The 14,485-nt window shown below is 43.0% G+C and overlaps 1 protein-coding gene across 2 annotated transcripts in view; it reads right to left on the reverse strand.

Annotated features, from left to right (window-relative positions):
- The window catches only part of TANC2 (tetratricopeptide repeat, ankyrin repeat and coiled-coil containing 2), a 235,032-nt gene that overhangs the window by 188,579 nt on the left and 31,968 nt on the right, over window positions 1-14,485 (reverse strand). For both annotated transcript variants that reach the window (XM_027745287.2, XM_039380377.1), the window contains exon 3: window positions 7,151-7,250. In XM_027745287.2, the coding sequence (XP_027601088.1) occupies window positions 7,151-7,217 (67 nt within the window). In that variant the 5' untranslated portion in view covers window positions 7,218-7,250. The remainder of the gene's footprint in view (window positions 1-7,150; window positions 7,251-14,485) is intronic.

The raw sequence follows: 14,485 nt of genomic DNA on the forward strand, positions 1-14,485 counted from the left end.
CCTGCTTTGCACAACGGATGCCCACGGAAAGGACTGGTCTAAAAGCCTTTTCCTTTTCCCTCAGGGAAAGTCTCTGGAGGTTAAAAGCTCTGAGCAGCACGAGGACAGCAGAGGAGAGATGGTTCCACAATGGAGCAGCACTGGGAGGAGCGGGAGGATGAATCAGCCCCTGCATTTAGAGGAGACTGGGGTGCAATAATCTCAGCAATCAGACCTGGAGAATCAATGAGGAAGGGGAGGTCTGAGAAGGATTAAAGCTGATACAGAAGAAGTTGAGAAAGGAATCACTGACCTAGAGATAAATCCTGGATAAAAACCAGCAAATAGGAACACGCCTGAAAAAACCCATGGGGGTGAGTGAGGGAAGAGGATGTTTGGGGATGCAGGGATTGAAACGAAATATGGGGAAAACTGCCAAAGAAAGAACCATCTCCCAGCAGCTGGATCCTGCAGAACACTCAGGGCCTGCCTTCCTCTCGTTTTCACCCATTTGAAACAAGTAAAACAATCAGCACAGCAGAAATATATAGAATATTTTTCTCTCCCCCCCCCAACTTACATGCCTAATTTTACAATCTAACCTATTTGAGCAAGTGGGACAGAGACTGAAGATTAGTTCATGCATTTTCTTCTGAGGAAGGTAAAAAAGAACATTTCAAGCTCAGTTACAGGCAACTTTTTAGTAAAAAGGGGGGAACTAAGTGAGAGCTGTATCTGTATTCAAGCAGTAAATATGTCTGATACTCACAGCTGCCTTTCACACATTTTTTTAAGAGAACAGAACAATCTGAAGTGGGGAAAAGTGGTTTAGAAGTTCCCAAAATTCAAGCCTTGTAGCAAACAGCCCAAAATACAGCATTTCAGAGACAGGGAGACAGACACTGCTCCATCATAACAATCCAACAGCACTCTGCCAATTCCTCCACAAAAACTAAAGCCAAAAACCTGGAAATACTGAGAAGGAGAACTACAAGATTATGAGTTATTCAAGAAGATTTAACTGAAAGAAAATGTAAGTTGAAATATTCCAGAGTCTTGAAATAATGCAGTAAAATGAAGTGATCTGCTGAAGTGAAATGTTTTAAAAAAAAGGAGGCAAGACATACTGTAAAGCAAATATAAAAGGAGTTTTATAAATGTGCCACAGTTAGGGAAGTTAGAAGAGGAAGGTCAGAGAAAGGAGGAAGCTTAAAATATGGCTCTGAAAAGCCTTGCATATACAGATTATTTAAGAATATCCCACAGCACCACGGGATGGAATTGGGCAACACTGAGAAGGGACAGCAAATCCCTCTCTGTGCATCTGTGTTTGATGAAAGCACAGGAGATAAAGAACAAGGCAATAAATTAAACCTCAAGAGGGTGAGGAAAGCCATGGAGAGGACGTGGGAACAAAACTCCCCGAGGGGTGGCACAGGGAATAAAGTCACTTGGAGAGCAGTGGCACAGGGAATAAAGTCACTTGGAGGGCTGTGGCACAGGGAATAAAGTCACTTGGAGGGCTGTGGAAACACAAGAGGAGGGTGAGGACACCCATGGCTGGTCCCTCAGAGCAGGAGGGAGGTGGCCCCAGCCCACCCAGGTGTTCTTGCAGCTGGTGAGGGGCTCCTGGGTGGAGATCTTGGCTCCCAGAGCTGGAGGAGCCCCTGCTCCTCACACAGGAGCACAAACCAACCCGGGCTGATAAACAGCTGAGTCACTTAATAAAAAAATTATGAACGCTAAAGACTGAACAGACCAGTCAAATAAGAATTATTTATGAGCTATAAAGCAAATTAGGTTGTATCTGTGGTGTTGTTATTAAAAAAAAAAAGTATTTGTGAATCAGAAGGAAATAAATTAGGGTAATACAGGCTGCTAAAATTCCCTCTAAGACAGCAGTGCAGGAGAGAAGCAGAAGCTTTATTGTCCAAGCATCTTGTATTTGTCTGGGAAGAGAGTTTGGTTTATGAACAAGACACATTCTGACCAAATAAATCAGAATACAAAGAAGCAAACAATGAGCCTGTACAGACACATCTTCCCCACACGCTGCCTTCTTCAGGAGGAACACATTAAACTACAGAAATGCAAAACAAACTTGCAGGAAGGGCCAGTTCGTGCTTAACAAACTCAAGGACAAACTTCCCTGTGGTCAGAGGATTTGTCAACACACTCCAGACTTGTTTAAAAATGGATTTATGAAAAAACCAGCAAACTTGGTGGAAGAAAAGGCTCTGAGTTATTATTATTATTATTATTATTATTTGGATGGAACACCTCGAACACGTGGATACATTAGTGATTCAGTGCCATAATACTTTTAAGGTCTTTTAACACCTCACTTCTAACACCTCCTTAAATTAAGTTCCCTGACATCTCAGAGGACCCACCAGCTGGATCTCATCACTCAGCAATTTCTTTCAGAAATGAAATCGAAAAAGCAATTGTGACCCTCCAACTCTTTTGGGGCAAAAAATTATCCTCAGACTTCCAAAAGAGATCAGATAGATGAGAAAGTGCCTGCAGTTCTGGCCAAGCAGTAATGAGACCTTCACAGAAATGCCTTTTATCTTCCAAAGGCAGGAATCAAAGGAGAAGAGCATTTGACAGGGGCTCTTTCAGTCCTGGAATTAAAATATAAAGTGGCAGGTTCCAAAAGGCCCTATAAATACATTGGAAGTGAGAAGTAATTGGGTCTTCTGTGAACCAGGAAAGAAGAACAGGTTTTAAAAAACCCTGCACCAAAAATACTCTGAATGACAGGCAGGCTCCTGGCTGGGAAGCCCCAGATAAAAACTGTGCATTTTAGAGTTAAGAACAAGCAGGATATAATTCCTGACTAACTCAGGAGAGAAAAGCAGGCCCTTTGGGCTAAGGATTACATGCCTCAGATAAATTTAACATGAAAAAAAAAAAAGAAGAGTACTTTAAAACCTATCTCGGCCTCTGCCAGAAATAAAAGGCACAAATTCCTGGGCTTACACCTCACAAAGTGAAGAGAAATATAAAACCAAACAAAACCTGCAGTTTTGCAGCTGAATTTCAACCAGGTTCTGAAAGGAATCTGAGCTCTTACAGTGGTATTAATTTAATGTGATAATGTAAGAAGGAAATAGTCCATCTGCTTGTAAAAGAACCAGGATAACTGTAATAGGTGGAATGATTGGATCCATTAGATGGGCTTATTTCCCTAACAGGATCCTGGAGTGAATCCATGAGTGCACTGCTGGGATGTGCACTACTGGAACTCACACCCAGAGCAAGGAATGATTAGAACAAGCAAGAAAACTGCAGATAAATATGAGACAGGTCCTTGACAAACAAATAAAACCACAGAACCTTCCAGAATATGGATTCAGAGAACAGAACTGCCCTGGAAGAAGGGCTCAATTAGGGGAAAAAAAGCCTCAAACACTCCAAGAAGCAGCAGTGAGAAGGTGTTTAATGCACCTGCCAGCCCTGGCCACTGAGCTTTTGGCCACAGTCATCCTGCTGCATCTTCAGCCAGAAGGAATAACAGGATGGAGCAAAGCACAGTCCTCTGACACTCTAAAACAAACACATCCCTCATAAATATAACTCTGGATACAAACATGAGTCAGAGAACTTGTATGTCTGCATCTCTCTAAATTAATTTACACTGGAAAAACCAAGGTGATCTGTAACTCTGCTCAGCTGTCTGGCAGCTTTGGGGAATATCCATTTATGTCAGAAGGAAATACAGCCTAATCAAAACACTATTGCAGGCATAATGTGTCCTCAAGGCATTACTGTAAACCATCCTGAGTGCCCTTGAGTCACAGGAGAATTTTTGTTAAGACAGGAGATTAAATATGTGCTCACACGCACATGGACTGAGCACTGTGAAACCCCAGGAGTGAAGCTCTGAAAGGACACCCAGACCCCCAAATTTAACCACAGGGCATCACACAGTCTGCTGCTGCAGTGGAAATCCAGTTATTTTGACTGGCATTACTGCATGCAACGATATGTTCAGATGTATGTAACTGTATTCTTCTTATAAAAATATTTTGTGTGTTCCTGAACTACAACACCATCGAGCACCAAAGGGGGAAAACCCACCCTGGCTGAGTCCAAATAAATGTTAACCACAGTTCTTAGAGAATCTGCTCAGCAGTTTCTGAAGGAGGAGTAATAAGAAGGCATTTTACTGCTACCACTACCGGGGATCTTTTAATCAGGAAGAACGATCAAAACCACATCAGAGCCTCTCGGAATTGTTAGCTTGACTCCACTGCCCCTGTTTGGGAACTGCTACTGCAAATGAAAGACACAGCAAAGCACAGGAATTTCAAAGGCCACTGTGCTCCCTTGGATTGCCCAAGAAAAGAACACAATGCCTTTAACCTGCTTCAAAGGTTTATTCCCCCAGTGGAATGCAAAATGAAGGGAGTGCGGGAAACGAAGACACACACACAGACAGAGACACCCTGGTGGGCTGTCACCCACCCACAGAACCTCAGCTCAGCACATGGCAGGTGAATCTTCCTTTTCAGGCACACCTGAACCCTCCAACAGATTGATTTTTCCCAACACAGAACTCAGGAGTTGGGAGTTTATTCCCAGTTCTCAGAGATGGGTTTAGCTCTGAGGCCACCGGGACAAACCAGAGCACCAAAACCACCAGAGGGGCTTCATTTCCAGCTTCCAATGAACATTCTACATCATTGTAATGACAAATAAATTTAAAATGTCAATAAATACCTTATCTTTTTAAAGCACCTGAACGGGGGAAAGTCTCAAACCCCCTCAGTGTCCCCACGGAAAGTGCCCAGACAAAATCCTACCAGTGAAGGCAACACCGGTGGAGGGACCTGAAGGTCTGCACTGACCACGTGAAAATTAAGGAGTAAAAAAGAAAGAACACCCAGGTTTTAGACAGGTGCATTCACTGGGAGGGTGGGGAGGCCCTGGCACAGGTTCCCCAGAGAGGCTGTGGCTGCCCCTGGATCCCTGCAAGTGTCCAAGGCCAGGTTGGATAAATTTGGAGCAACCTGGGCTGGTGGAAGGTGTCCCTGCCCACGGCAGGGGTGGGACTGGATCATCTTTAAGCTCTCTTCCAACTCAAACCATTCTAGAATTTATTCCAGGAGGTGGGAGATTCCTCAAGGTCCTGTCAGTGCCTTTTGTATCCTATTAGCTAAGTTCTCTCCTTTTTATCTGCTTTTAAAGTATCAAATTTGTAGTTTGCCAGAACTGCAAGGCAAATAAGTAAAGCAAATTTTAGGCTTATAATGCTGAATGCAACACAGAAATGTATGTGGAGGATTTACGGATTTTTTTTCCTTACTGTGTTGCAAAGAAACACAGAATTCAATATATTTATTTTTAAAAAATCGAGGCAGCAATGAATTCATCTAATGTCCTGTTATAGTTTGGTGGCTTATCTGAAAAATTGTTTTCCAGTGGAGGGATGTTTTCCATTTAGTCACTGTTAATACAACAAACCTGATCATCTCCTTTTCCTATTCCCCCTCCTGCCCTGAAGACTGTCAAACGGAATTCTCAATAAAACAACTTATTTCAAAGGCAGAATTGTAATAAATTAAACATACAGCACAGTCATTAGGCACTAGAAGAAACCTCATCTATTAAATTCTGTCATGTTATTTTTCAATATATGAATAAGAAAAAACCCATCTCCTCTGCTCAGAACTGACATTTTCCATTCACAAAACAACAAACACGCATTTGCAGAGCTGTGCATGTTCAAGACCCTCAGTATTGCTCGGGGAGACAAGGCAAAAGGAAAAATAGGGCCTGCTAACAGACCATGTGACAGAAGAGAGGTTTTTCATCCAGAAACCACAGCTTTATTTGCCTGTGTTGGTTTTCCAAAGGTATCAGAGGCCTTGACCTTTCCCGGGGTTTAAACTGCCAATGTGACACAAATCCCAAGAGGACGGAGCCATCTGCTCGTGGGGCTTCCCCAAACCTGCCTTTCCATGCAGGTCCCTCCTCGGATGACCCACTCCTGCAGCAGTTCCTACAGAAGGAAAATCTCCTTTACGAAGCCATGGATGGCAATCACCACCTCGAGCCCGAATTCCTACAGGAGTCCTGGCAAAACAGCCTTTTTCCTGCTTCGAGATCCACACCAAGCACAAAACCAGGATGAACTGCTTGAACTCCTCATGAAAATGTCTTCAGGATCCAACCAAGGCACCCAGGACTCTCACCACGCATTAAAAATGAGGGGGCAAATTCTGGCAATGTGAGAAATAACTCACTTCACCCAAAGGAAACCAGCCCGTTTTTCCATTGAATTTATCACCACTGCTTCTCCACATCCTCACTCATGGTTTCCCAAGGAACATCCATATGCACTATTTACACAGATGCACGAGCACAAATAAACACTGTCTCCCAAAATATTTAAAATGTGCTGCCAGATGGCTTTAAAAAAAAAAAAAAATCGAAATGAAAGATCTAATTAAAAGCTCTTACCCTGCCAACACTCCATTTTTGGAAATAACTACAAAAGTTAAATAAAAATAAAAAACCCCAACGTTTTTCGAGCCTATCAATATTTTTGTCATGTTTTGCTTCACAATTACAATCTCCCCTGATCTCCATCACGGATCAAACAGGCCAAGCCACATCAACCAGTGCTAATTGTAAACTCCTTTCTTGGGCTGGTGGAAAAAGGAGACTGGTAGAAACGATGACCAAATTTGGGCAATTACTCTTTTGATTCCACCTCTCCCCAGTCCTCTCTCTCCCCCTCCTCTTTAAAAGTTAAAAAAAACAAACAAAAAAAAAATAAATTGCTGCTGCCATCACCAGTTTTGTCTGTAACAAAGCAGATTTCACTGCCACAGTTATCACAGGCATTTTGAGAGGGGAAAAAAGTTATTTTCTTATTTTCCACAACCGAAACACGAACCTTGACATTTGTTTACTCCTTGTTTTTCCCTACATCTCATCTCCCCAATAAAAGCAGATGATGGTTTACACACACTTTAAATAAATATACACGTATTTTCAAATATTAAAATCACAGCATTAAAATGAAGTATAAGGATGTTTTGAGATCATCAGGTGAGCCCATGTGCTCATCAACAAGAAGAAAAACCCAGAACACACGTGGAAGGGGTGGTGGCAGAGCTGTCCCTGTCCCACCCTCGAGGAGGTGACTGTTACTTACCACTGGACCTGTTTTTGCGGTTTGACTTCCCTCCTGTGAGAAGCATCTTGAGACTGTTTCGAAACATGGTGATCCCGTTCCACTCGGTGTATCCCAAACACTGCAGAAAGCAGAAGAACAGGTGGACAAAAATCAAAAACAACTCCAATTTGGACAACAGGAAACAGTTATGAAGCGGTAAAAAAATTGCTAAACCCGAGAGAAAAACTTAAAATGATGAAAAATTACTTTGTCAATACAGTCTCTAACAACAAAAATCAACATTCACATAAAGCCCACCATTCAGCTTGTTTTCAGTTCATAGAATCACAGAATCAGCTGGGTTGGAAGGGACCTCTGAGATCATCAAGTCCAACCCTTGATCCAACCCCGCCGTGGTTCCCAGCCCATGGCACTGATGCCACATCCAGTCTGTCCTTAAACACCTCCAGGGACGGAGAATCCACCCCTTCCCTGGGCAGCCCATTCCAATGGCTGAGCACCCTCTCTGCAAAGAAATTCTTCCTAATATCCAACCTAACCCTCCCCTGGCACAGCTGAAGACCCAGCCCTCTTGTCTTGCTGATGGTTGCCTGGGAAAAGAGACCAACCCCCCCCGGCTCCCCCCTCCTGTCAGGGAGTTGCAGAGAGTGAGGAGGTCTCCCCTGAGCCTCCTCTTCTCCAGACTGAGCCCCCCCAGCTCCCTCAGCCTCTCCTCCCAGCACTTGTGCTCCAGTCCCTTCCCCAGCCTCGCTGCTCTCCAGGCTATTTCCAGCACCTGCCTATTTTGTCAAATAGTTTGACTGAATTATCATCACACTGAAGTGGCAAAGACTCAGCATTTTGCAAAATGCCTCCATTTCCCACCTCTGTTAAAGCCAAAGCCATCAGAAGGAGTTGCTGCCCTTCCTGTTGCTCAGAAAATCAATCCTGCTGACACCAACCCCGACTCCAGCCGTGGCTGACTGTCAAATTCTTTGTGAGTTGAATAAATTGTCATGAGGAGACAAGTCACTCAAACCCGGAGTAACTGATGCAAAAAATCAAACAGAAACATTATCCCTACATTTTCCTTGCTCTGTATGTCTGAGGTAAAAAAAAAAAAAAGGTTGTCTGAGTGCTGCTGAAGATAAAAGAGTGTCTGGGATCACCAGGCACAGTGACAGCCTGTGCTGGGGAACAGCCACTTATTAAAGCAGGTAAAGCATCAAAACACCTCCAACAAAAGCAGCTCCAAACCAGACCAAAAGGATTGTAAAGAGTCTTTGATCAGGACATACAACAAACCACAATTTTCCTTCTATTGTACACATGAGCTTCCACAGTTACAAGGTAACACATTCATCTTGTAGAAATAAATAATGACATTTTCCCCTGTAACAATATTAGGTTCCTCTTGGAGGATGCTCAGGAAATGCCATCTTGAGTTTCTTCACTTATCTGATATTTTCAAGTCTGTTAATACAATAATACCCAGTTCAAAGAGCTTTCTATGTATATTTAAAGCCACTGAAAGTCCTTGTAATATGATTTATTCACAGAGAGACACCAGCATTCCAGGGCAGCAGCTTGGAGCACACACATCCCAAACCCCAGGCAGCACAGAGGGGTGACAGCAACTCCAGCCTGTCCTGACTTCCACACGTTCCCACTCACTTATCAGATCTCACAAGCAGGTTTTAGGGTCTGTCTGTGTGCAAGAATGGATTCATGCACGGATGAATGTCACACAGAAAATGCAGAACCGGAATTTCATTTGCACCTACGAATTACAAGAGCATCACCTGGGCCACCAAAGCACAAGGAGCTGGTGTTCAGGCTCGTTCCCAGGGCTCCTAAGTGAAGTTTAGGTCCCCTCTGAAGCATCCCAGGTGGGAGAGGGAAAGAAAGGTCTTTTGGATGGGGCTCTGAGCAACCTGCTCTAGTGGAAGGTGTCCCTGCCCGTGGCAAGGGGTGGGACAAGATGATCTTGAAGGTCCTTTTCCAACCCAAACCACTTTGATTCTGTGATTTCAGTTTAGCAGCAGCTCCTGACGTGGTTTCTCACTGCATCCCACGCACAGTGGTGAGGAACTCTGAGTGTGAGCGCTCACCAGACTCACACCCTGAGTGAGGTTTTCACCTCACAGAGCAGCAGGTTCAGCAGGTGACCAGAACCAGCTGCTGGTTTCCATTTTCACGCACAGCCACGTCCTTCTGTGGCTTTGAGCACACGTGGTCACAGCTCTCCCTCTGTTCACTAACACTGAGCCAGAAAGAACATGTAAGAATAAGCACTCGAAATTAAAAATTCTGTTGCTCCTATTAGTTCACGGAATTAGAAGGATTAAACAGCAAATGGCATTACATTATGAGCAGGAGCTGGATCAGGCCTTTTTTCACCTCCCAACAAGCTCCTCAAGGCATCTCCCAGCCCAGGTTAATTCCCTGTGCCAGCAGAAGCAAAAGCTGCAGGAATGTGATGGGGATCCCTTCCCATCTCCACTGCCACGGGATAACTGTCATCAATTGGGGCAACCAAGAGCTCCTACACTTTATTGGTCATTTATCTTCTCACCTGTAGCTTGAATTAACCAAACCTAATGAAGACTTGTGTGAGCACCAGTCTCCAAACAGCATCAGCAGGTGAATAAAAAGGTACAACCCCTAAAATACCTTTTTAGAACAAACAGCTCAAGAATCTGGTTTATGTCCACATAAACCGTGGACATTTATCCTCTAAGAAACCTAAATTTCAGTTAAATACACAATCCACAGCAGTTTCTGGAGCATGAGGAGGCAGCAGCACAAATATGATGAGGGGAAAAAAAACAAACCCCAAAGGCAATGGAGGTAGAGGCAAACTGAGCTCTGCAACCTTGCACTGAGCCCCAACAAATCTGGGACAGCTCATTAAATCCTCTGCAATGACTAAGGCCTATTGCTTTGTTTTCTTAATTTTAAGACAAGAGTTTGCAGACAGGCTGCAAAAACCACTTCACATTTTGGGTGGCTACACATTATTACAGCCCACAGAAGTCGGTTTGGCTTCTTTTTATAGAAAAAACACGGAATTAAAAATCACAGCAATTTTTTTTTTTTTTCACCCATATACCACCAGCAGAAAGCCAGATCCCCGTATTTTCCTCTTCTCTGATCACCTCACTAAAAATAAAATTATTTCTTTATAGAAAGCTGATTAGCAAAGCTAAGCTCTTGTTCAAAAGGGTGTTTGATGTGCAGTGAGTCGGACAAACATCGCTGAGCCACCGCTGGCAAGTTTTGTGCACGTTAATAGGAGAAGCTATTAAATGTATATCCTCAGATTAGAACTCTGGGTTTTTTCCACAGGTTTCTAACTACAAAAGGAGGAAGGGAATGCAACAAGTCATATGTGAAAAGCACATTTCTTAAGGATTTTATTTCCCCTTTAAGTTTTCGGTTCCTTTCTCGCCTCTGTAGTGAAAATACCCACAAGGGACAGGCATTGGTGGGAAATAAAGCTACTGTAAACATTTTGGTGTTCCAAACACTTTAAAAGGAACAGATTTCTTTATACATGTTCACAATTGAAATTTTAGCCAGGAGAAGGCCCAACCAGGCTGTGCTTTACAAGGATGCTCCCGAATTTCAGCAGCACAGCAGAGTTTTAACTCAATGGGTGAAAAGGACAACTTAACAACAAAAAAAAAAGCCTTTATTGCCAAGTTGGAGGTGGTTCAACAGTTCTGGCAGCTGCCTCTTCAGATATTAATTTGTGGTTGAAGAGAGAAGTCCAAGGCTGTGCACAGGAACACCTCTGTGCCAGCCCATGGGATCCCAGCAGCTCCCTGCCTGGGTCAGGCAGCAGCAAATGAAGACACAATTTGCTTCCAGGACCTTCATAATATTCAACAGAAGTTTATGAACATTATGGAGTCAAAAATTCTCAAAACATTATATTGATAAAGTAAAAGTATTAGCAAACTTCTATTAAAACATATTTTTTCAATGAGAGTCTCACTGTTCATTCCTTTATTCATCTCCTTTGTCCACTTCGTAAGATCCTGAGGCATCACATTCCCCAGTGAATTTTCCCTCAATTCCCAAAAAGAATGATGGAAAGACATTTTTTTAAAAAGAATGATTCCTTATGTGTTTTTCAAAAAAAAACCCCAAAACCAACAACAAAAAAAAAAAACCAAAACCAAACAAACAAAAAAATCACCAAAACAACGACAACAAAACAAAACCAAAAACAAACAAACAAAACCCACCCCAAAGTCCTTTGAGAGAAAATCCACTCAGTTATGCAAAATAACAGAAAAACTCCTTACTCATAAAACATTCCCTCTCAAAGGTTCCTGGGAGCACAAGATTCTCTCTCTTCATGAGCAAAGCTGAACTCACCACAGCAGAAATTAATAAGTGTGCATAATAAGTATCTTACATTAAGATGCCAAAAAAAGGGAACCTTTCTGAGTATTAGTTTTCAGGATTTAACAACATGTAAAGCCTAAATTAACATTTTTGTGAACAGAAAATCTAACCTTTCATAAATTAGTGAATCACTTTTAAAGAGCAGTCAAGCTTCGGGAAGGAAGAGGTAACAAGGACTTTTTTTTTATACAAGTGACAGACTTCTAAAGCTAATTATAACAAGATGAAAGAAATTGATAAATGAAAGGAAAACACACGACAGAGTTTGGCTTTCAAGCATTTACTCCACATACAACTCAGACTGTACACAGAAATCTGTAGCTGCTGCCAGACTGAAACTTCCCATGCTCCTCAAAGCAATTATTCAGAGTTTAAGCTGAACTCTCATTTTAAACTGTCGTGAAATTCGAGAGGATGTTTTGAGATGACGGGGACCAGAGAACACTGAAAGCCACACTTGGACGCTCACGGGAGGACTGGGGCTGTCACATGTCACCACTGAGAACCACCAGGGGCTGGCAGAAGCTCCTGGATCATCCATGATGATCAAATCCATTAAACTCTGCCTCCCAGAACACTCTGACTCACCCCAGGAGTGGGAATAGCTGACTACAACAACCCTGAAGTCAAAAGAAACACATATTTTTGATAGCTTGGTCCCGCGCGCACTTTAAACACCACGGGAGCAAAATTCAGAGATGAAATATTTCCAGGAACTTCAGGAATGAAAACAGCATTGTTGGGACCCAGCAAGCATGCCAAGAACTTCGAGGATTACTTGGAAATAGGAAAACAACAAAGGAACTGAAAGGACTAAACCCTACCAATTAGAGGTCTTTAAGCAATTAAGAGTTTATTAAACGAAGTTCTCTAAACTAATAGGCTTTAGAACAACTGTGTGTGAACAAAAATGAATTGTTCGATGTTTGTTCCCTCCCAAAAGCCTGAAGACTAATACTGGTGATGGGGGGCTTGATGTTCATCCCCTCGGGCCCTTCCTAAAATACTTGGAGGCATCTTGACTGTCTTTCCTACAGATCCTGCACTGACCCCTGGAACTTGTGCTCTCTCCTGTCCTCCTGAGATGTCCCCACTTTCTTTGCTTCTCCAGCTGTCTTTGATGGAAATACATAAACATACATCCATAAACCACCAAACCCAGCATCCCCACTGGAAAAACGTGGGCAGCAAAGTCAACACGACGCCGCCTCACAAGGAAGCAGCTTCAACCTCTGCTTTCATTTTATCAAATAGAGCAGCTGGTAATGCCCCAGTTAAAAAGCAATCCTGAGAGCATTACATGGTAATAATCCCATGTTTGTGGAGTTCCCAACAACAGCCCCGAGGTGAATGTGGCCAAACACATTCCTTGATGAGTCTGTGGTGATGATGCTCACTTCAAGTCTGTGGGGTTCGTGTTCACAGGTAATTTTTATACAGTTAGAGCCCGAGAGGAAGGAGACAAGCACCGTGTTATTATGAAAACCCACAGAGTTGAGTCGGAGGAACAGCTCACTGTGGTGCTGTGCTTGGAAAACAGCACTTCCAGAGGGTTAAAGAGCTTGGCCACGGAGACTGCAGCAGCCCCTGGAGCTGGGAGGCAGGAGGACAAGACCCTTCATCCCTCAGCTCTGGGCAGGCTTGAGTTCCTCATCCTCTGCTAACAGGGCATTGTTTTTCCTTTTGTCTAGAACAGTCGTACTTTGAGTAAGAAGGATGGAGAACAAAAGCACAACTGCTCCAGGAGAGATGCCACTGACAGACAGCTCATGACTCACTCTGAGCTCAGAGGAACTCACCACTCTCATCAACAATCAGCAGATAACCCTGCCAACCACAGAATACCAGCTAATGCACCCTGCAACCTTAATTCTCACTCAAAGTTTGAATTTACTCTTCTGGGAAAAGGCTTTCTCCAGCAGTGCTTTTTATTTAAGTGTTGGGATTTACCACCTACTTAAAATAAGATCAGAAACTCTACAGAAAGAGCACAGTCACTCACGAGGAGAAAGTCAAAAGTCAGAACCAGTTCTCTCTTCAACATGAAAATGTGGTGACCTTGAAATTAAGGAAATTTAATTTTGAACAGGGCTTTGTCATTTTGCATAACCTGGTTTCTAATTCTGGATTAATGATACAGACAATTCCCGAGGGACTCTTCCAGTCTCCATATACAATGTCAATTATAGAGCCTTGGAGAGCAGTGATAACCACAGGGAAGTTAGGAATGCCATCACCTCACTTCCAGCAACTCCTCTGCAGGGCTTTTAGTGCCTTCTGTGCTGCCCAGAACAGCTAAAATCATATTTTAAACATTATTAGTAGCTGCCTCCATCAACAACCACGTGAACGGGGATTTAAGCCTGAACTAAAACGTGGCACAATCCTGCACAAGTTGACTCAAATTAAACTGCCTTGGGAGGAATTTTAAGGCACTTCCTACAGCTGGAATCAACAACCCTCCCTCTGCCAGGACCAACAACAGTGATTCTGCCCCAAAGCACCACAGGACTGAAGCACAGCGAGATTCCTGCATTTCAACTTTTGGCAAAGACACAGAGCAGCCAAAAACCCATCAGTCAAAACCACACCAGCTCCAAACTGCACGTTCTGTTCGAGGCTCCCTTCAGTCTGAAGTTACTTCTGAAGACACACTGGTGTGACAGAAAAATGAAAACGAAAAAACTAGGCAATGTATAAAGTGTGGGGAAATGCTACAGCACTTCACTGCTCAGGCACTAAAGGAAATGTGAATTATTTGCTTAATTTTTAAATAATCAAAAATATATCTTAGATACAGACCTAGTTAAGGAGTTGCTGTAAGCCTGTTCTGCAAACCTGCCCAAGTCTCAAGAATATTCAATACAGAAGTCAAGTTCAATCCATTGGCAAGCACTGGAGATTTTGTCAGAACACAGAGTATTTTGGATTTTATATAAAAAAAGCCTTGAAACAATT

This window comes from Pipra filicauda, unplaced genomic scaffold, assembly GCF_003945595.2.
Source record: "Pipra filicauda isolate LSUMZ 115617 unplaced genomic scaffold, ASM394559v2 scaffold193_size2426894_pilon, whole genome shotgun sequence".
Taxonomy (NCBI): domain Eukaryota; kingdom Metazoa; phylum Chordata; class Aves; order Passeriformes; family Pipridae; genus Pipra; species Pipra filicauda.